At 47.4% G+C, this 20,960-nt stretch overlaps 1 protein-coding gene across 15 annotated transcripts in view; it reads left to right on the forward strand.

Annotated features, from left to right (window-relative positions):
* Positions 1–832: 832 nt before the first annotated feature.
* The window catches only part of ANK1 (ankyrin 1), a 55,235-nt gene continuing 35,107 nt past the window's right edge, over positions 833–20,960 (forward strand). For 2 of the 15 annotated variants that reach the window (XM_033081053.2, XM_033081059.2), the window contains exons 1-2: positions 840–1,893; positions 19,459–19,551. In XM_033081053.2, coding sequence (XP_032936944.1) covers positions 1,768–1,893; positions 19,459–19,551 — 219 coding nt within the window. In that variant the 5' untranslated portion in view covers positions 840–1,767. Of the gene's footprint in view, positions 1,894–19,458; positions 19,552–20,100; positions 20,197–20,960 lie in introns of those variants that run through there. The other 13 variants (XM_033081055.2, XM_033081054.2, XM_033081058.2 and 10 more) reach the window with 11 other exon arrangements.

The raw sequence follows: 20,960 nt of genomic DNA on the forward strand, positions 1-20,960 counted from the left end.
ACTAAAGCTGTACTGGGAAACACATTGTAAAATTTTATCATTTCCTATTATTCATATTTTATTAGAACCTTCTCTATGTTATCAGTCATCATATTCTTTAAAAACTGTATGATGCACCAGTCTGTTTTCCTGGTTGTAGCACACTCCTTGGTGTATAGGTGAAGCAAACAGACCTGGAAGAACTTCAAAGGGAAAAGAAACAAAGGGGGGAAAATATAAGAATACTTAGTCTGGCAAGAAAGCGACCTACAGTGTCTTTACAATTAAGTGTGCATCTCAACTTCTTGCCAGTCTAAATAACCTTGACTGTCAGATAGTTGCTGAGGAATTGACATTAATCCCTGCTTTGCCATCTCTTAATGCTAAGGGACCATTACTGCCTACAATTAGGGGAGCCGGTTCCAGAAAGGTGCAGCATTTGCAGAGCTTCCACCAGTGCAGATAGTCTTCCCATGGGTGCTTTGTCCACGGGTTTGCACCTAGGCAGTATTTTTTCCAATGAACAAGAATTGAGCTGATAAAGGCTCTGATAAAGACTGAGGGGGTGAGTTTTTGCTCAGAAGTGCCTGAACAGATAAACACACTTTGCTGTGGTGTGGTCCCCACTGAAGAACCACCCCAAAAACCCATCCTGGTTTTATCCTGGCCCCCTTACACACTGGTGCCGTGTGCAGGAACCACAGTCACTCCTCCAGGCCTCACTCCTGGGTTCCAACATAGAAATTTTTGTGCTTTTGGAAGACAACTGCAGTTGAAATGGAGGGCTGTGTGTTGAGAAGGGATGGCTGACTCTCTGGGAGTCTTGCCTAGGAGCCCTCAGAGAGGATTTGAGCTGTGGTGATGCCTGCGTGGGCAGATCTGGAAGCTTGGGTTTACTTTTTGCTGCTGTGTAAAGAGCAGACTGAACCCTTCATTTCTGTCTCCTGTTCACGGCTAAGATCCCTCCCCTCCTCTTGCTGCTCACTCAGCGGGGAGATGCGATGTGGAAAGGATGCTGCTAAGCTGCACTTTGCTCCAGTACTTGGCACATCCTTTGCAGCATCGGCTGTTTTCTGAGCAGAGATGCTGACTGCCTGCTAACCGATGCAGCCATTCCCTATTGCTCCCTTTGAGAGAAGATGGAATCGTAACCCAGAGAGTGAGTGAATGATGCGGCTGCTGCACCGAGACCGACTGTGAGGAAGAAAATTGGAGAGACTGCCTCAGCAGCACTGCAGTGGTAAAGCCCCTGCCTGAATACATGCAGGTTACTGTTCTCTAGGCATTGCTACAGAGACCTCAGAAGTCGAATGAAATGCATCGGCCTCCTTTTTCACCGCTTCTCTATTGTCATCATGCATTAATTGCTGGGAGTTATTTTCCTTCCTGTGGCTGACTGCCTGCATCTCTTCTCATACTGCAGGAGAAACAGTGAGGGAGAGAGCACAGCACCAATCCAGTGTCCTGTCCCACAAGAAGGCTTCTGCATGATGTGCCAGCACAGTCAGGGGCTGCTGCAATGGTGCATAGAACCTCTGGAACAGCTGGATTTGGGATTATTAATGGTTTATAAAGGTATCCCAGACTGCATCTAGCAACTACCTGGAGACACTGGCTATCCTTTGGGGCTTACTGACTGCTTTCAATTTTCCTCTCATTACTACTTTCACACTCATCTGGGTCGGCAGCATTTGAGTGAGGGGAACGTACTTCCTTGGCCAGGAATCGGAGGGTGCTGCACGGAAAGTGCAGGTGTGAGCTCCGGAGGGGACTGCAGTCTGACCAGCCATGGCTCAAGCAGCTAAGCAGCTGAAGAAAATCAAAGATATTGAGGCACAGGCTCTGCAGGAGCAGAAGGAGAAGGAAGAATCCAATCGCAAGCGCAGGAACCGTTCTCGGGACCGGAAGAAAAAGGTCAGTGTCCATGGGGCGAGCAGCCCTATAGCCAGGTGCCTGTGGTTGTGACAGTGAGTGCTCCTTGTGTTTGGGGGAACTGAGGGTGGGGAGAGAATGACAGGGAGGCAGCCTGGTCCCTGTAGGAACCTACGTGCAGTCAGCACAAGAAACAGTCTGTCAAACAGAGGACAACTTTTGGGACCAGAAATCTGCTGTTTACCCTGACAGCTTGCAGGGAGCAGGGGGAGGGAGGGAGCGCGGATATGAAAAAGCCTAATGAAAGGGAAGTGAGGGGTTTATCAAGGCAGCCTAATAGACTCACTCAGCCCAGTAACAGACTTGATCTCTAAGATAAAATTGCTGGTTTCTAGCTCCCTTCTGTTTCCCACAATCACTTTTGAGAGCACAGGGACAAGAGAATCCCACCCCTTTTTCTAGTGAAGGACTAGTTTTGATGTCCACTCCATCCCTTGCTTGATCTGCACCAGAGCACTGAAACCAGGGCATAGCAGGAGCAGACCCCTAACAGAGAAGGCATTTTTGTGCAGAGGTCAGTGGATTCTGCTGCTCCTGGGGGCAGGCTATATTTGTGCATGGGACATGGGTCATCCTTCCCTGCTGGCAGCAGGTGAGGGGGTTCAGGGGCAGCAAAGAGGTGTCTGTCCCCTCTGCTCACACCAGCCTGCTGGAGCCTGGGATCTGCCAGCTGTTTCAAGCTGTACCTCGTCTCTGGAAAGTCACTGCCAGTTTTTTTTTGCTGCCAGCCTCCTGCACAAATGGGCATATTGTTAAGACAGCTTTTCTGCCCCTTGCAGACCTCTTGAATCTGAATATTCTTCTCACAGCAGGGTCTGATGGTATGTGTGCTATGCACTAGTGCAGAAAGGCAGGCGAGGAGAGAGGTGAAACCAAGGATAATCAAGGATATATCTGATAGAAGGTCATGATACAGGAATTCTTAGGTGGGCTTCTGGTCTATCTCTACCCAAAGAGTTGGAGACTTCCTGGTAGCTGGGCCCTGAGAGTACTGAGGAGAGCCTTGCTTTTCTTAAAGCTGGGCCAGGACACTCTGGGAGAGGTCTGTGTCCACAGACAGCAGCTCATAAAGGGGAGATCAGTGGACACATCAAGACAGATGTGAGGTCTTCAGGCAGCAGCTGGGGAGTTGAATGTGGGGTCATTCAGCTGCCACACTGTCGTGTCAGATGCCTTCTTCTCCAGTGATAAAAGTTGCTTGGTGCCTGCAGGTCCATGGTTGTTCTCTGCAGGGCCTCTTGTACTGGAAGCTGGTGGAGCAGCTTGCCTCTCACATTGCCAGAGGGCTTTAAAGGGGATCTGATGTGAAGAGCCCCAAATCAGGACAATTTTCTATTGGGCCAGCTGTCTCTAGTTGGCCCCTGCCCCAAAGCCTTAGCATCTCTAGTGACAGTGATAGTTCTTCCTGCGCAAGTCTCCTTGGGGGCAAGCGGAGGCCTACCAGGATGTATTGGAATCTGTCATTCTGTTTTGCTGCAGCAGTTGTGGGGGTTTGATTTGGGTTAGGTCAGTGCCTGCCAGTGCCCTGTGAGCCTGCGTGGGACTCGTGTTCATGCCAACGACCCTTGCACTGGCTGTTGGAATGTACTGAAACCACTGTGGTGTCACTGGGTCCTTCTGTTTCTCTGCCAGTGCCTGCCAGCTGGATCTTGCTTTGTACGCAGACACAGGCTCTCTGGGGCAGAGGTTGTTCATTCACTTGGTGTTTGTACAGTGCAGGGTATCAGTATCTTGGTATCTGGTTGAGCCCACCAAGCATAGCTGCAATGAAAGTTAGCAGAGGCATGACCTATGGTCCAAGGAAGTCTTAGCATGACACAGAGCAGAGAAGATGGCCAGAGGGAAGGAGATGACAGCCTCAGAAGAAATAGCTTCTCATCCCATTCCATGCGAGCTGCTGTTATGAGTTGTTACCTGTTCAATTTAGTATCCATTAACATTTCCTAGAATTTTTGTGTGGTTTTATGTGTCCCATGAACTGCACAGTTGTATCCTGCAAGAACCTTGTATTCTGTGATACTTAGAGGCAGTGAGTTCTGTTATTTAATGCTGTGCTGCCCAAAAACCTTCTCCTTGGACCATGATTGTATTTGTTGCTTTCCAGTTTCCATAACAATTTCTTGGGTTTAGTATTAAGTGCATGTAACGATAACCTAACTGACCTTGTACTGTCCATTTTTGTGTTCTCTACCTCTTGTTTGTCTCTTGGCACAAGGACAGTCCAGATGTATAACCTTGTCGCTCCTCCAATATTCCCTGCCCCCAACCTTTGTAATTCAAGATGATGACAGTTGAGCTTTCCTTTGACAGGGGCTGCTTCAAGGATTTAAGGAAAGCTACCTTGCCACACACCTCTGCTCCGTGTCAAGCCCAGGCACACTTCTCCTTTGGGCAGAGCTGCCACATGAAACAGCCAGGCATGTGCTGAGGTGTTCCTGCTCTGTGTGCTCTGCAGAGTGGCTGGAGGTGGTCTCGATCTTAGGATGACCCCAGAGAACAAGTGTTCAATAGTCCTGTGTGTTCCCACATTTAGTGCAAGTGCTGAACTGTGAGGACTTAGAGGGCTGTGGCATGATGTGTTAGTGACTTCTGGTGATGCCCTGCAGACAGGAAGGTGTGACAGAGAGCAGACATGAGCAAAAGAGAGTGTGAATTAACAGAAGTGCACTGCTGTTAGAGAATGTGCCAAGCATCATCTGGATTGGCTTCTTGCTGTTCCTGTTGCAGGATCCCAGCTTCAAATCTCTGTGCATTTTGCTTAGATGGGCAGTTTATAGGGGACCAGAGCCGTTCTGTCATTGCTGCAGGGCTGCATGTGGAGTTTCTCATGTGGCCAACTGCACTGACAGGGAAGCAGTGATTGACAAGAACGCTCTCTGTGCTTTGGATGCAGCTATATGTCTCTTTTTTTTGTGGTTTTGAGAGGCAGTCATAGTCAAGAACACTTCCTTCCTTCCCCTGCAGATGTGGTAAAGCGACCTCGGCAGGAAGCCCTCACTGGGAAGCCATGCAGAGCACTTCTAAGAGACAGTCTTGTCTTTGCCAGGGTCAGTGGGCAGCAGCAAAGCACATTGGAAGAGTGGAAAAGTGATGTTTTGACACTGTTTATGAGGCAGCTCTGTAGCTTGTCATGTGAACACAGTTACTGAGTCCTTTTTGAGTTGCTTGTGACTTATTGTAGCTATATCTTAAAGGTAAAAAATGGACCAAATCCCTTGCCAGGAATTCTGGAAACACTGGAAGAGCTCACCAAATGGGTTGTTAGAAAGGGCCCAAACTCTCCAAACTGGAGCCCGGAGCACTTGACTTGCCCTTTGTCTCAAACATACATCTACAGGCAACTTGCTGCTGTACCAGGTGCCCCACAGTCGATGGCTGGTGGCATTATAACCCGACATGATTTGACTGAGGCTAATAAATAAAAGTTAGTACTTCCATGAAAATCTTTCTTCCTCTTGAAGTGTACATATTCTGGTATTAAATTTAGCCAAATATTTAGTCAAGCATAAACGGGGCAGACACCTTCATCTGCCTTTCTACAGACATGCAGATTCCAGCTGTGCTTCTCAGTGGACATACAGGATTCATGGAGCAGGAGGCTGGAACCTCTGCAACGTCTATGACAAGAATGCTATGCAGCAAATGGCAAGAGGACTTCAGTAACAGCAGCAGTGCCAATAATAATGTCCAAAGAATTTATCAAGTGCACAATGTGAAAGCATACTCAGTCTGTGTGCAGCATAACTGGGGCTACGGTATTAAATAATGATTTAACCAAAAGCTTGGATGAAAAATTTGGAGATGATTCCTACCAGTGTTTAAATTATTAGTATGAAATATGCGATACAGCCTCTTAGTATATTCAGAGCAAACTTTACTTGGGCATCTAAAGAACAAATGAACAAGGCTGCCCCTGAATTTACCACTTTTTTTTCTTTTTTTCTTTTTTGTCTGGCTGGGGTGGGGGATGCAAGGAAGATACAATGAGGAACAAACCTCTTTTCTCTTTCTGCTTCTGTCTACTCTCTTTGTCTTGCAAGTGTTCAAGGGTAAGACAGTCTCTTGTTATGGATTTTTAGAGCCTCTCCTGTAATGCATTCTTGAATAGTAAGTGATTCCTAACAAGAAACACTCTGCACAAAACTCCTCGCCTGTTTTCTAGTTGATAGTTTCCTGAAAACAGCGTGCAGACCAGCCTGAGGGCTCATGGATCTCCACATTACAGTCTGGCACCCATCCTCAGTACCGTATTGCTTCTGCATGCTGCAGCAGGAAATGTTTTAGTGCTCAGGATTGCACACTGAAACATGCCCTGCCAGGAGAGGCTGGGAGGGTGCTTTGGAGAAGGGAGACAAGAAATTTGTGAGAGTGGGTTTGAAGCGAGAGCAAGGTGTTTCCATTTGGCAGGAGCTCTTCCATTTGGCAGAGACAGAGCTCTTGCTCCAGCTGGAGTGAAATGGTGGGAAAGAGCTAAGGAAGGACAGAGGATCAAGTGACCCCCCCCTTCCTATATTCAAGCATGGAAAAAGGATCAGTGTGGGCAATTAAATGGCTGATAACAACTGTCAGAAGAAACTCCAGGCTGAGGTGTGTGAGGTCGACTAGGGAGAGGCAGCACTGTGATAATTGCCACAATGTGGAGGATGCTGATGAGAATGCTTTTACATGGATTAATTTTTCCATCCTTTGGAAGCTAGGGCAATGTGGTAACTAGAACAAGTCAGGAAAGGTTTGGACCAACAGCCACAAACTCAATCAGACAGAGGAGCAATTACAGATGATTCCTTAGAAGGACAGTTAAACAGTCATATAGGGTGACCATGCTCGTTCTTGTTGTGTGACAAGCAAAAGAGGTCACTCAATGACTGTTCACTAATAGGGTATATCAGGGTGGTCTGAGCTTAGGATTCTGAGATAGAAAATCAAGAAACCTTTGTCAGAATTATGCAATAAGCACATGAGAAACTGGGGTGAGAAATCGCTGCTGGAGTGCTGCCAAAGAGCAGCCACTGGGTCCGTTCTCTGTTTGCCTGCATCCTTTCACATGGCTGTTTCTTTGCAGCAGCCTTCAGCTTGTGCTGGGTTTAGAGAGGATGCAGAGAAAAGAGTGATAGGCAGAAGGAGGGCAAACGATTTCAGCAGACCCAGCTGCAGGCAGCTCAGAACATCCCCATGATAACTGGGCTTCTGAGCTCCACTATGTCCTGCTCCCATGGATATCTGGCCACTGGACCATCACTGGATTAGGCTACTGTGATTCTTGCATTCAGTTGCAGTAGATCCTGCCAGAGAAGTGACGTGGCTGGCTGTCAGCCACCTGGGTCTTCACTAGCTGCTGGGAGGTGTGCTGGTATCTTACCTGCAATCTGGAGCTCAGCAGCAGGAGAAAGGACCATGCTGCCTGCAGAGTCTCAGAGCACAAGAGCTGCTTTGTGTCCTTTCCCCGTGATGGGGTGGGGTGGACGGGAGTGGAATATGGGCATCTGGATGTGAGGGATGTTGGGTAGCAGCAGAATCCTCTGCTGCAGGGATTCGCTAGTGGGAGAAAGCGCTGGGGGGATGTTGGTGCTACTCTGCACTGCTGCTCTGCAGGCTCTTAAATTATTCAGGTAATGGCATCTGTATGTGCTTGGTGAGCCCACTGTGCTGAAATGAGGCGAGCAGCATCTGAAACCTTGTAGCATTCAGAAATCTGTTTCAGGGGCAAGTTCTTTGAAGCTGTGCGATGTCCTCTGTGCCTGGCACCTCGGCCAGGACGTGTGCCTCAGGAGGGCATGGCTGGATGCAGGAATGAGCCCTGCCCGCAGCAAATGCTTGCAGGAGGGAGAGAGAAAGGACAAGTGCCTTCATAAAAGTCCTGCATGTGACAGCCTGGTGGGCTTAGTCTATCCACCATAGGAAGCTGCCTGCAGTGTGATGAAGCTGAGGTACAGCAAACTAGATCTGAGCTCAAAGGAAAGCAGATTTACAGAGTGCTAAAATTAGAAGTTTAGTCTGAATTATGCTAATTTGTTTTAATTGTCTAAGTGTGTCAAGGTTCTTCCGAGATGTAACCTCCCTATGGTGGTCTGGAAACGTGCAGCATCGCTGGTGGTAAGATGGAAGGATGGATCAATGATGGTAGAGGTTTCTGGATTCCCTGGCCTACTTACGTCTTTCTTACAGTCCTCACCTCCAGCTCTCAAAATGCCACGAGGGTAGGTTCTGAAAGTGCTAGCTCTGGATTGAATAGACCAGCCTTGTTAAAACCTTCGATGAGTAGAGAGCAGCTTCCTAGGTGGAGGGAAGTTCCTGACACCTCCTCTCTCTAAGGGCACTTCTCAGCATGACAGAACTATCTAAAAATTCACATTTTCTTTCACAAAACGATTATGTCATGTTTTGAGCCTCAACTCTGCAAGCAGCAGCAAAAATTCAGGCTCCCTTCCTATTTGCAAACCAGATTTTGCTGACTGGGTGAAGCTCTAAGCCGTAGCCATACAGCTCTGTGTAGGGGCTGCAAGTGTAGGGGACTTCGTTAAATCTATGGCTTCAAAATGTTGCATCCTCAGTGAAAAATCTACAGCAGAGACAAAGCAGCAGGTATTCACTGAAGTGTCTTGGGAGGCGGAAGGAGAGAATGCAGCAGCAGGAGAGCATTTAGAAAACAGATGAGGTTTCTATAATTATACAGAGATGAGGAAGGAAGGAGAGAGTGTGTGCTCGCATGTTTGTGCGTGTGGCCAGGCCACGGGAAGATTCCTGTTTAAGAGGAAAGTTACTCCAGCAAGACAGCAAGCACAAGTGAAGGCTATGGTCCGTCACTACACTGTGGTGACAGGACTTTGCAGTTTTTGTAGGGTGCGTTCATGTGCCTATGTAGGAACTTTCAAATGGGAAATGCAGAGAACAGCACGCTGAAACCCTTTGCAGAATGTTATATTCCTTTGCAGAATGTAAACTATGTTTGATTTTTAACCAGTGTGATAGTGTTTGCAAAGGAATAATAAATATTGTCACCTTCTTACAGTGTCATTTCTCCAGCAAAATAAGTTGTGCAGATACTCTGCAGGAAGTGCAGTGTGTTGAGTCCATTCATGATGCCATGCTTGGAATGAGCATGGAATTGTGTCTTTCCCAGGACTTGCTGATTACAACACCAGTGAATAAGATAAATACTATGAGAATGTGCTGTTTGGTGGGTATGACAGACAGGTGCGGGGTGAGTGAAACACATTCAGCTTTAACAGTACAGTTGCCTGTATACTAAGCTCTTTGTTCCATTGATAGGAATATGGAGGGGAACAGTAAAAGGTCTTTCTCTGGTCTGTCTGGACATCAGCTGTATTTTGCTGATGACTGAAGTGTGAGATTTCACTGTGTGCTATAACCATACATATACATCTTGTAGGTTCTCACATGGCTGTTTGAATCAATGATATTCTATTATAAATGCTTTCTATGGACCTGATTATAACTATGTCCTTAAATAAGATGCTAAACTTCAATAATCTAGCATTCTTGACTTGTGAATCTCTGTGTGGCGTTTCTCTCTTTTTTTGAGTGATTTTTTATTTATTTCCCCTCTCTATTTCCCTTGTGGTGAATGAAAGTATTCAGACTGACAGTGGGAACAGGGAGTGGACTACAGGGAGGTGGTGGTGTGCTAGAGAGTTCCAAGAATGATAAATCTTACTGAATTTTGATGTTAGAGTTGCCTTTACTTCATGGGGAGTGTTACAGATTTTCCCATCTTTAATGCTGAAGGAGAAGTTGCACCCCCACCAGTGGGACACTGGTTTTGGTATGGTGGGGGGCAGGGGGTAGTTCAGCGCTAGGAGATGCCTGCATGGGATCAGTATTTGTCCCGAAAGCTTTTATTTTCTATGCTTTTTCATTCTTCAGCTCTTTTCCTGGCAGAATCATCTTAGCTCACAGTGACAGTAGATTTGGTCCAAGCAAGAATTGCTCAGTGGAGCATAGCATGGCAGCTCTCTTTACACGCAGCTTGGACGTGCCACGGCACTGATGCATAGCAATGTGCTCCTGTTAAAGAGCAGCACGATGGTCAGCAGGCTGACCCCCTTTCTGTGAGGACTGAGAAAAAATGGTTCCTGTCAGCCTGCTGTCAAATGGCTGTGGAGCTGAGATTGCAGTAAGAGGAGCTGCAGTATCACAGGGCCAAAGTATAAAATATCTGTTGCCCACCAGTACTGTATCAGCAAAACTGCTTTTGAAAACTTGTGAACTCATCCCTGCCAGTGGTGAGATGTGCTTCTCAGACCTGTCAGGGAAGTCCTCCAAGGCCAGCAGCATTCAATAAGGCATAGTGAAAATACCTTCTCTCCACTCAAAATGTGAGGCAGCAGCATTTGCTCTCTCCTGACAACATTTCACAGGGATCAGCAGCACTTGCCTGAACGGCCTCTCAGCACGTTCTGTGGCACCACCATCACTTTCAGCACAGGGTCAACAGTCATTCTGCCTCTCCTCTATTGCCAGACAATATGGGTAAATTGCAGATACTTGGGAAGAGGAGCTGACATCTTTCACTAATTCACTTTGCTTTAAAGTCATGCCTTAGAGCTAAGAAAGCTGTGAAGACACTCGGAGCAGCTGGTTGAGAGGCTCTGCTCACAGCTGCAATAGTGATGCAACTTCCTCATGAAACTGGGAGGTAAGGTTCATCACTGAGAAGGGGTACTGCATATTGAGAGCTTTAGTCTGAGCAGACTTTTTCTCTGCAGAGGTGGTGTGGTTTTTGTCTGTTCTGTTAGGAATAAATGCAGAGTTCTGGCTGGAGAAAGTGCACCGTAAAGAGATATGAACTTGTCATTTGCTCTTTGGAGTAAAAACTGATTGAAAAACACTGAGGGGGAAAAAAAAGAGATCAGAGGAGGAAGAGGCTTTAGAGTTTCCTTTACTGTTCTTTGGAGATTTCTGGGGAAAAAAAACAAACACCACAAATGAAGCATATAAGATGATTTTTGTCCTCTTTCTGGAGCTGCAGCTGCTGCAGTCAGCTCCCCACCCTCAAGCTGTCTGCTGTTTATTGCCAAGCTTTGCCAGCAGGTTGCTGGGATAATATTAGGCTTTTTTTAATGACAAAAACTGTCTAGAAAATGGATATATATAATTTTTGCATTTACATTAAAACAGATATATGACATGCCAGTGATCTGGTTGTGAGGTGCCAAGAAACAACAAAGAATCAAAGGAATCTCTTTTAGCACCCAACCATGAAAACAAGGACCTAATTTTGGCTATGTTTTTAAAGACCAGAGTGATAAACATGCATGGAAACATGTATGGAGGATGTTATACCTCTGAAGAGGCTCTAAGGGTTGCAATAAAGTAGGAGGACAGAGTAAAATGCTGCAGGCTTCCAGCAGGTCCATCTTCCAAACCATGGTCAGCAGATAACACTGCAAAGCAGCCGTAATAGGACTGGTACTGTCACATATCTGCCACAGTGGGCATCCTGGCCAAAATGGTTTCTCAGCCTCTGCCTGCTGGCACCTGAAAATGGCTCGTCTCTTCTGTTGAAAAGAACTTGAAGAAGTCAAAAGAGGAAATAATAGGATTTCTTTACTGTATAATTCCATTCACAGCCAAGCACAGCCTTAGTAGTCCCTGTAAAGCAGATACTTAGGCTTCCTCAAGAAGTTAAGAGAAGGAAATTTAAAGTTTTAGGTTGAATTTCTTTTGTGAGCCTGATATCCAGCATCCTCTATAGTTGCTTCCAAAGATGCTATGATACTTTTCACAATAAAGTGTTTGCATGCATGGATTGATCTTCTGCTCAGCAAAAATCTTTCTTAAGTAATTGCATTCTGTTTCTTTCAAGCCACTTGTTTCCCCAGCTCCTAGAGTTCTCTGTAGCATTTCTGTGGTCTGCTGAAGGCTGCCTCCTCTTACTCTGGGATCACTATGGGATCCCTCGTCTAGCAAGAGGGTGAAAGAATACAAAGAAACTTTGCAGCTGTGGAGTCGGCTGAATCTTAAAATGAAAGTGGTGGGAATGACAGAGTGCAGGACACATGTTCTCAGTGTAGAAGAGAACTCCTACTCTCTGAAGTAGGAAACTATTGCAGGTTTCTGTGCTTCATATTGTAAAGCAAATTCTGTCAGAAGCCTGGCATAAAAATCTCTCACATGTTTCAAACATTTCTCAATGCCCCTACACTTTAGAGCTTCTTGGCTTGTACTGAACCACCCTGACTTGGTGGCTCAGTAAGGCAGGTGGATGCAGGGTCAGTGTCAAGCATTTCCTGGCACTGACAGCAGTGTTTTTTTGCAAATCCTCGGGGAATCATAGCACTAAATGCTACAAGAGTGTTAATTCTGTAAGGTAAGCGATTGTGCAGTCATAAGCTCGGAGGTGTCCTTGCCATGCAGGGGATCTCTGTGCGCTGCTGGAGGGGGGATCAGACTGCCAGCTGCTCCTGTGATTGGCACAACTTGTGTGTCATGTGGAATTGCTTCCTCCTCTCTGCTGTGATGCAATGGAAGATGGGGAGTGTGTTGTGCTGCACCTTACTTGGCTCTGCTGGCTGTTCTGGCTGTTCTTCCCTTCCCAGATTCCCTATTAGTGGCTCTGGAGCCAGCACTCATGGGGCTTAGCTCCCAGCAGTGATAAAATGGAGTACCAGCATCCTGCTTTTTATCATTTGGGGGAAGGGGGATTTTTTTTTTTAAATTAATAACCCAAATTACCCTGTGAAATGGCACTTGTCTGATGTTAAATATTAAACTTCCTTAAGTGGGTGAGCTGGGGCACAGAAGCAGCAGCATGCTGGTAGTGACGGGCTGTGGTGGAAGATGAAGTGGTGCTGGACAGCATTAACACTTTCTCCCTGGCGGGCCTTCCATCTTCAGGGCAGCCAGGTGCTCTTCCACACAACTCCCCAGCTTCCAAATGGCATTTTTCACACTTTAAACATTTTGCACGCTTTGAGCAGATCTGAACATCAAAGGCTGGCAGATCCTGGCTCTGGCGTTACCATGGCAACAGCAGCTGAGAGGATTTGGATGTTTCTGGGATGGGATTTTGCTGCTGGGTGTGTTGGGCAGAGTGGGGCTGCTCTTCTCACATCAGTGCCATGGTGGGCATCTGCTGTGTGAGGGGATGCTCAGCCCACCCCAGGAGTGCTGTGGTGCAGACCTCTGTGTCTGAATTGCTCACCTCAACTCCCTCCAGCCTGGGAGAGGAGGAGGGAGTCCTTCCCATGCTATGCCACATGTGGAAGTAGGTCAGCTGAATTATACCCTTAGATATTCTTGTTTCTCTCTGCTGGCTCTCAGGGGAGCTGAGCACTGAGCCCTGCTTCAAGCGTTGACTCTGTAGGAGCCCAAAACTGCTTCTGTGAGCCTACCCTTGGGATGTTGGCTTCAGGTGCCTCTTCTATCCTCCTGCAGCTCCAGATATGCTGGATGCAGTGGATTTTCAAGAGTGAACATAAAGATGAGCTTTAAACACTGAGAAAATATCATATTGGTCTATCTGACATTGTAGTGTGCTCCAGCAGCACAGACAAGGGGCTTCTGTTGATCCTCACTGTGAGTCTGTCAAGCTGTGTGTCCTGGGCAAGACGCCCTGTCCTCCTCTCTGTGTGCTGTGAAATGGCCCCTGGGAATTCACTGCTGCTCTGTGAACATTGCTCGTGTGGGTGACTCCAGCATCTCTGGCCCATGTCTGAGGGGACAGGCACATGTGTGACTTACTCGGACATGAACACAGCAGATGTCCTTCGGGGGTGGTGTGTGTGTGCAGACAGGCACTTGGGGCAGCTGGGTGGTGTGAGGAAGGAAAGCAGGTCATTCTGAGCACCCTGCCTATTCCTTGTGCTTTCAACAATAGACAACCCTCAGACTTGTGATCTCAGTGCTGTTGGCCACTGTATACTAAAGGAGGAAATATTTTGTCAAACTGCCTGAACATGACAGAGCAAGATCATTTTGGTGCAGGCTGTGGTATTTAGGTACAGTGCAGACCTCAGAGACTGGGTGCCTGCGAATAAAGGTACACTGAAAGTGTGAGGCAAGATCTGAGCTCTTGCTCTCTGGCTTGATTCTCAGGAGCAGAGCAGATTCCTTTCCAAGAGGAGCAGACTGCAGCCTGCCAGGTGGGACTGTGCATTCATCTTTTCTCACAGGAGGTCAGTCTCTGCTGCCTCCAGGCATGCACTGCAGCCAAGTGACGGAAATGTCGTGGTCTTGAGATTCCCAAACAGGCATAACATTCAGGCATCTCTCAGTTATCTGCAGACTTGCAGTTACAGCAGGACCAGTGGATCCAACAGGATCAATAGCTGGGGTGAGATTAACTGCAGCCTGAGAAGAGTCTTGTTACATCTTTCAGATTGGTGCCTGTCTGAATGAAAGCTGAAATCTGCACCATGAGCAGTAATTAAGAAGTGATTTGCCCTTGGCCCATGTTGTGGGCATAATGCCAAATTCTGAGTTCCCAGAACTGGGAATTTTCAGATTCAGGCTGAGTTAGGTGATGCTTTTTGCTCTCAGAACTGCCTAATCTCTAAGAGGAGTGAGTAAACAGTGAATGCTTGTGGGTGAGATGTGTTCTGGTCCACTGGATAAGACAGCTGGATGCAGAGGTTGCTGAACAATTTTATCTGTGCAGATATCTTCTTTGCAGCTAGGATGGCACAGTACTAAGCTGTAGCATAAACAATGGGATGTGAATATTCCTTTTGTTTGGGAGCTTTGCAGCTCTTTCATGTCTTCACTCTGAGAGTCTGACTTCCTGAGTTTTTATGCTTGAATAAGTATAAATAAGATAAATCAGTGTGATGACATTTTCAGTTGTGTTGCCTGGCTTGTTGAAATGATGAGCAAAAAGAACACTTGGTAAGTCGTGGTAAGATGCCAGAGGCACATGCTATGAAGCTGTCTGTCTGCTCAGTATGTGCTCAGGGAGGGGCAAAAGGCTGCTGACACATCTTGGTTTGGGGCTCAGGCGGCTTCCTCTCCAAGAACTAAATTGTGATTGTGCTGGTACAAGGCAGCTATTTCTCGGAGTAAGAGAGCAGTCTGCTTCATCTCCAAAGTCATGCCTTTGGAGGCAACAGTGCACAGTTCAAGAAACACAGCCTTAAGAAGATCTATTCAATTTGTATTTCTGAATTTCCTTTGAGAATCTCACAGATTGAATAGTTCTGAACAGATAAATGACCACTAAACGGTTTCTTAGATTAGGGCTATGACAGAAAGAGATTTCTTATTTCTAATAGCTGCTGAGCTTTGCAAACCAGTCCACTGGGTTTCTTTTCATTTGTTCTGTGCTTCTGCATGCCAGTTGTTAGATGGATTTGGAGAGAAGTACCTTAAATTGGCTTTCTCATCCTCCCCCCAACAACAAAGGAGGTGGAGAGGCAGCTAGAGAGCAAGGGCTGGAATATTTGTGTACAGCAAACCTTTGTCCCCCTCCCACCACGTCACATTGCACAGCTTCTCCTCAGATGGAAAAGTGGAGAGCAGATATCAGTGTGGACCCCTCATGCTTCCTCTGTTGCTCATGGCTGATGATTCCAGCACTTTGGAAGCTGAGCACCAGTGGCACCTATGCACTTCCTGTGAAGTCAGGACTCACCATGCCAGAAGCCACAAACACCACAGGAAAGCAAAGCCTCAGCTCTGTGATGTTCTGAGGGCTGCCTGCTCTGAGCTGCAGCATCTATTTCAGCTCTGCAGAGCATCCTTATCCACTTATTTATGCCTGCATCACTGCTGCTTTCTCCCAACAGGAAGTGGCCTGACAGTGCCACTGTTTTTCTGTGTACCTGCTGTTATCCATGGCTGGGCAGCAGTAGCAGAATTGCTAAACATTTAAATTATTCAGCTTCTGTTGTTGACTCAGCTTTAAAACTACATTGATGTTTCCTGAAATAACAGCTTGCTGACTGGAACCTGGGAGCCTGGCTGGTCCTGGGAGCCTCAGCAGGGAGCACAGGGAGTGTTTTCCTCTCTAAGGACAAATGGGACATGCTGGAGTAAGGTGAACCTGTGTGTATCCATGTCCTTGTACCAGGAGGGTACTGCAAGTGCTCGGGGGGAGCTCCCTTCAGTGGCTGCAGTCCTGGACTCACCTTGCCATCATTTCTCAAGTGGCTGGGCTCACAAGGGGCTGTGTTTCTTTCCTGGGCAAAGGCACAGACAGCTTCCTCGAAGTATTAAAGCCCATTTTATGTAATTTATTCTTCTCCAGGGTGAGGTGTTTAAGGTTCTCTGCTGTACACATTACACTCCTCGTTCCTTTAAATGAAAGGAAGAACAGCTGAGGACAGACTGGTAGCAGCCAGCAAGTGCCTGGTTCTGGGCAGTCACTTCTCTGGTTACATGGCAGATACCAAAACCAAGGAAGGAGCCTTGCATTCCTTCACAGCTACATCATCACACAGCTGAAGAGTTTCTCCAAAGGTCAGAGGCAGAACTTTGTATCCTGAAAAAAAAAAAAAGGCTCTTTGTAGCTGAAGGACTAGTTCTCTTCAGAGACCTCTGCCTTCTAAATTTCTGACAGAGCTTCTCTTCACGTGTGACTCTGTCTACAGCTGCTGCTGGAATTCAACTCTCATCTCAGGTGTGAACCCAGAATACAACGGCACTGAGGCACCAGGGATGCTGAGCCTTATCCCAGGAGCTGCCTCAGGATAGCAGAGGGAGAAAATAGCTTTCACCTGGGTATGATAAGTATGATAGCATCCAGGGAACAGCACTTAAGAGAATGCTGAAACCCTGCCTTGCAAAAAATCCCTAAAGCCCCTAGGGGTTCCCAGAGGTTGTTATTTGGTATTATCCAAAGTAATTTTTGGTCACTTTTTCTCAACATGAATTTGCTCTTTGTTAGACAATATTCCTGTTTTTCCTAGTGTAAATAATGTCCATTTGCAGAGCCCCAGTTTAACTCTGTGTTAGCTTTTATGAGTACAACATGACACGAGTCCATCTTCAATTATTTCTGAAGCCTTTATGGTGATGATCGTATGCTCAGATGTCACTAAGAGAAGACACAAAATGAAATTTTGGGGAATGAGCAGTCCAGACAATCTTAGTTCAGCATCTGGAAACAGGTAAGTGTTAAGGAACTGCCTGAGATTTTTTTTTTTTTTTGAGATGTTTTCATGAAAATGGAAAGACCTTTTGTAATTAAAAGCATTCATTTATTTGAGTTGTATTTGTTATTTTTCAAGCTCTCAAAGGCTCTGATTTCTCAGACAGGGTTTTGCCCATAGTGTTGGTTTCTCCAGAACTGCCAGGATGTTCCTGTTAGATGTAACAGGCAAGATAACACTGACAAACTGCTAGTAAAGCAGGTTGCTCTGAGGTATGAGTTTTCAGCACTGATATATGCAGCTCAGCTATTTACAGGTAGGTGTAACTTTTGGAGATGCCTCAGGTGAGGTGGTAATGGGTGAATGAGACCTATTAGAGGCACCAATGGGAAGTGTTAAGGAAATTACAATTAACAAGGGACAGCAATTAATGGAGCAAAGAGACCAGTCTTCCTACAGATTGAGCCAGCACCAGCTTCACAAACAGCCTGGAAAAGAAATTGTTTTTAGTACATACTCAATGCAAAGTGCTCTGTTCTCCCCATCTTCAGGGAAGGTGGAACACAGACAGGTACCTCCCACCTCACAGGACCCCCTTCACTCATGCTCCCAAAATCACCTTCACTTTTAGAGCTATAGATATGTGACTGATAGCAGTATTAATGCTGTGAACTCCACACAGTTGCCTCAAGATCCATGGGTCTGCTGCAGCCTGTGACCTGCCAACCCATGTGGATGCCACCAATGGCCGAGGATGCCTCAGTGCCCTGAGCTCTGGGCTGTGGGAAGTTGTTGAGAGCTGTTTGCAGGCAAAACTCCAGGTCTTAGTGGGAAAGTAGAGACTTTGTGGCTTGGCCAAACTTGTCAGGATCATACCGAAAGGTAATAATTCTCTGTCAGAGGAGCTCTGACTTGCAGATGTTGTATTTAGGTGCTTTTCTCATTCCTCACCGTGGTAGAAAGGTTCTGCCTCTCTAGTGGGGACCTGGGGCAATTCCATCTTATTGAGTCTGCCATAGCACCGTGTGGTCATCATTCCAGACTCCACAATCGCCACAGCTGCTTCCTACCCTGCACACAGTCACAAGCCTTCCTTCCCTGAACCCTGCCGTGGTTGTGGGCAAAGGTTGTCCATAAGGGAGTCCTGTGCCAGAGGCAAAGGTGAGCCCCGTGCTCCCTCCAGCACTGTGCAAGGCTTACCTGTCTCCTCTCCATCCCTGTGGAGGGTATGAGGCATCACTGTATCACCAGAAATCTGTAGGACTGAGCCAGTCTGTGTAAAAGGTTTGCTGCCGTGGGGATTGTCCCATGCTTGAGTTTCCCTGTTCTGGGTTTGTGAAAGTCACCAGTGCCAGAGGTTGCACAAAGCAAAGCCAGCCTGAATCTCAGAATGGGAGGGGTGAGGGAGGCAATCCCATGGGCACTGTAACATTGCTTTTCCCTGAGGTGTGCTGGGAGGTAAGCCCAGCTGGACTGCAGGGCACAGTTAGGCTTTGTCAAGTGTATAAACACTCCTGGTGGATGCAGGATCTGGAGAAAGTTTGCATTATGCTGAGGGAGAAACTTTGAATAGGTACATGAGCTCTGGCTGGTAATGGCCTCTGTCAGAGTGTGGACTTGTGTTTGCAGTCACGACATGCAGCTACAGAGTGAAGCAGGATCTGAGGCACTGATAGACACTGAATCTGTAGGTTCAGACCAGTGGCACTTTTGAGAGCAAATACAGTGTGCCAGCAGTTGCAGTGCCCATCCTTTGGGCAACAAACATTTGAGCTCTATCTGAACTGAAGGTGGTGTCTATTCTATTTCAAACATCAGAGGGAATCTAGACTGTCAATGAAGTGCTGAATGACTCTGGAAAAAGGGAAGGTGTTTTCCCTAGACTGAGGTAAGGACTCGGCTTTGCTCTAATGCTAAACTTGGCCTTTTCTCAGTACAAAAATTTCAATGACTATGTAACGTAAAGCAATCTTCTGTTGATCTACTTTTCCTGCCTCTCAGCTCATACAAGCTTTTCTGGTGGTGGGCTGGGCTGTTTTGTAGGAATTCCCTAGAGAGATACAGCTGACAAAGCAGTTTCTCGAAGCTGCAAATGTCACAAGCTGTATTTATCCATACACTGCCCAGGCCTTTCCAGGTGTGATCACCTCATGGCCATGCATTCACTGGTTTGGCCCCAGTGCCTGGCTGGAAGCACCTTGGCCTTCTTGACCCTGTGACTGGAAAAAGGGGCCAGGTGAATGGTAGCTGGAAATAGAAACCAAGCGGTGTGGCTCCGCTGCAGTGCCCCAAGTCCTTTGCCAGGCTGACCCCAGTTTAGCATCTGGAGCCAGGATGGGATAGGAAAGCACAAGCAAGAGGGATGACTCCCGCCAGCCAGGCGGTCGCTGCTCCGCAGGGTCCCCCCAGGCTGGAGCACAAGGAAAGGGTGGGACGGGAGCGGTCTCCAGGAGCTCTGTTCCTTTGGACAATTGGTGTGACTCCCTTGCGTGTCTTTCAGAGAGGGCATGCACCAACCACTGTGGACCCCTTGCCTTCTTGCTGCAAGCAAGGATCTCCTGAAGGGATGCTGGAGCAGGAGTCTGCAGTGCAGGTAGAAGGGGGGAAGGGGCGCGTTCATTGTACTGTAGTGGGTTCTAGGCCCTACAAAGAGCCTGGAGCGCTGTCACTAGACCTCATTTGCTACTTCAGTTCCATCTCGGTGTCCTCCATTTGGGACTTGCCCAGCCAAGCCTGTGAAAAACCTGAGGACTTCTGCTCACTGTCTCCAGCCCAGCCTGCTTTGTGTGGCACAGACCAAGAGACAGTGTGATTCCGGCCATAGAGCTGTTTCATTTTGCTTTATATTGCTGAAGTCTCATCTTCCCTTGTACTATTTGAAGAGGTCATGCACATGGGCTCCCCCCTGTTCACAGCTCACAGACATGTTTATGAAGTATGGCTCAGGGATGACATTCACTAAACACTGCCCAGCCTGGCAACTCCCCCCAGTTTCCTGACGTGGGACAACTCGTAATCTCCAGACTCCAGACAGGAGATTCCTTGTTGTGCTGGCTTGCAGTCAGGTGCGTAGTGGTGATAGGGTGCAGTCCAGCTGCTGATAAACCTCTTCCAGCCTGCTCATGCTTGGTTTGGCTCCAGCATTCGGCATAAGTTGGTTGATCAGAGCTGCAGACCCTGGCTGTCCAGGGTGAGCTGACCGTCTCCTGCAGTGATGACATGCATGCCTTACCTGAGGGTGAGTACTTGGGAATGGTCAGGGGTTCGTTGGGCAGCAAAAGAGGAGAGGAATCAGGCCAGCTGGTTTGCATGAAGGAGTTTAGGTATATTCTGGTTGGTAATATGAACTTTAGTCCAAAGATAATGCCTATTCCCCCCAAACAGCTAAATGGACCTCAGACCAGCAGGAAGAGTTTGCTGCCCTTCTTAGGTCAGTGCTAACTTGCCTAAGGTTGTCCTTGGAGCCAGTGACAGTGCCTGGCACTGAAACCAGGTCCCTCAGTGCTGCATTGGCTTGTCCCTCTCATCACTGCTTTACTGGGAGAAGGGAGGTGCCCCAGGTGTTGTTTTTTTTAGTATTGTGATGGTGTGATGGTGAATGTTGAATCCTGTGTTGTCACCTTCCTTGCCCCTGTGGAGCCCTGGGCCAGGTGCACAGGATGATGTTTCTCCCTGGGCACAGTGCTGCGCTGGCTCTGCTGTGGAGCAGGTGCCTGTGCTGCAATGGCTCTGCTCGCATGTCCCCTCCAGGGATCTGCTGGCAGAGATATATTGCCAGGCCTGTGCTTCTGGTGCTTTTCTGTCAATGCTTTCTTCCCTGCATGGCTTCCAGAGGCTGCGCCCCAAGCGCAGGCCAGGCAAGCCTGGCTTAAGGCTCAAGACAGTAAATCTATGGTAGCCACAGCTGTACAAGGGCTGTACTTCATGCTACTCAGCATGCAGATCCCAGCAGAAAACCCCCTTCTAAGTGCTTTTGTTCATGCAGGCAGGCAAAGCAGGTGT

Source organism: Catharus ustulatus, chromosome 27, assembly GCF_009819885.2.
Source record: "Catharus ustulatus isolate bCatUst1 chromosome 27, bCatUst1.pri.v2, whole genome shotgun sequence".
NCBI lineage: Eukaryota > Metazoa > Chordata > Aves > Passeriformes > Turdidae > Catharus > Catharus ustulatus.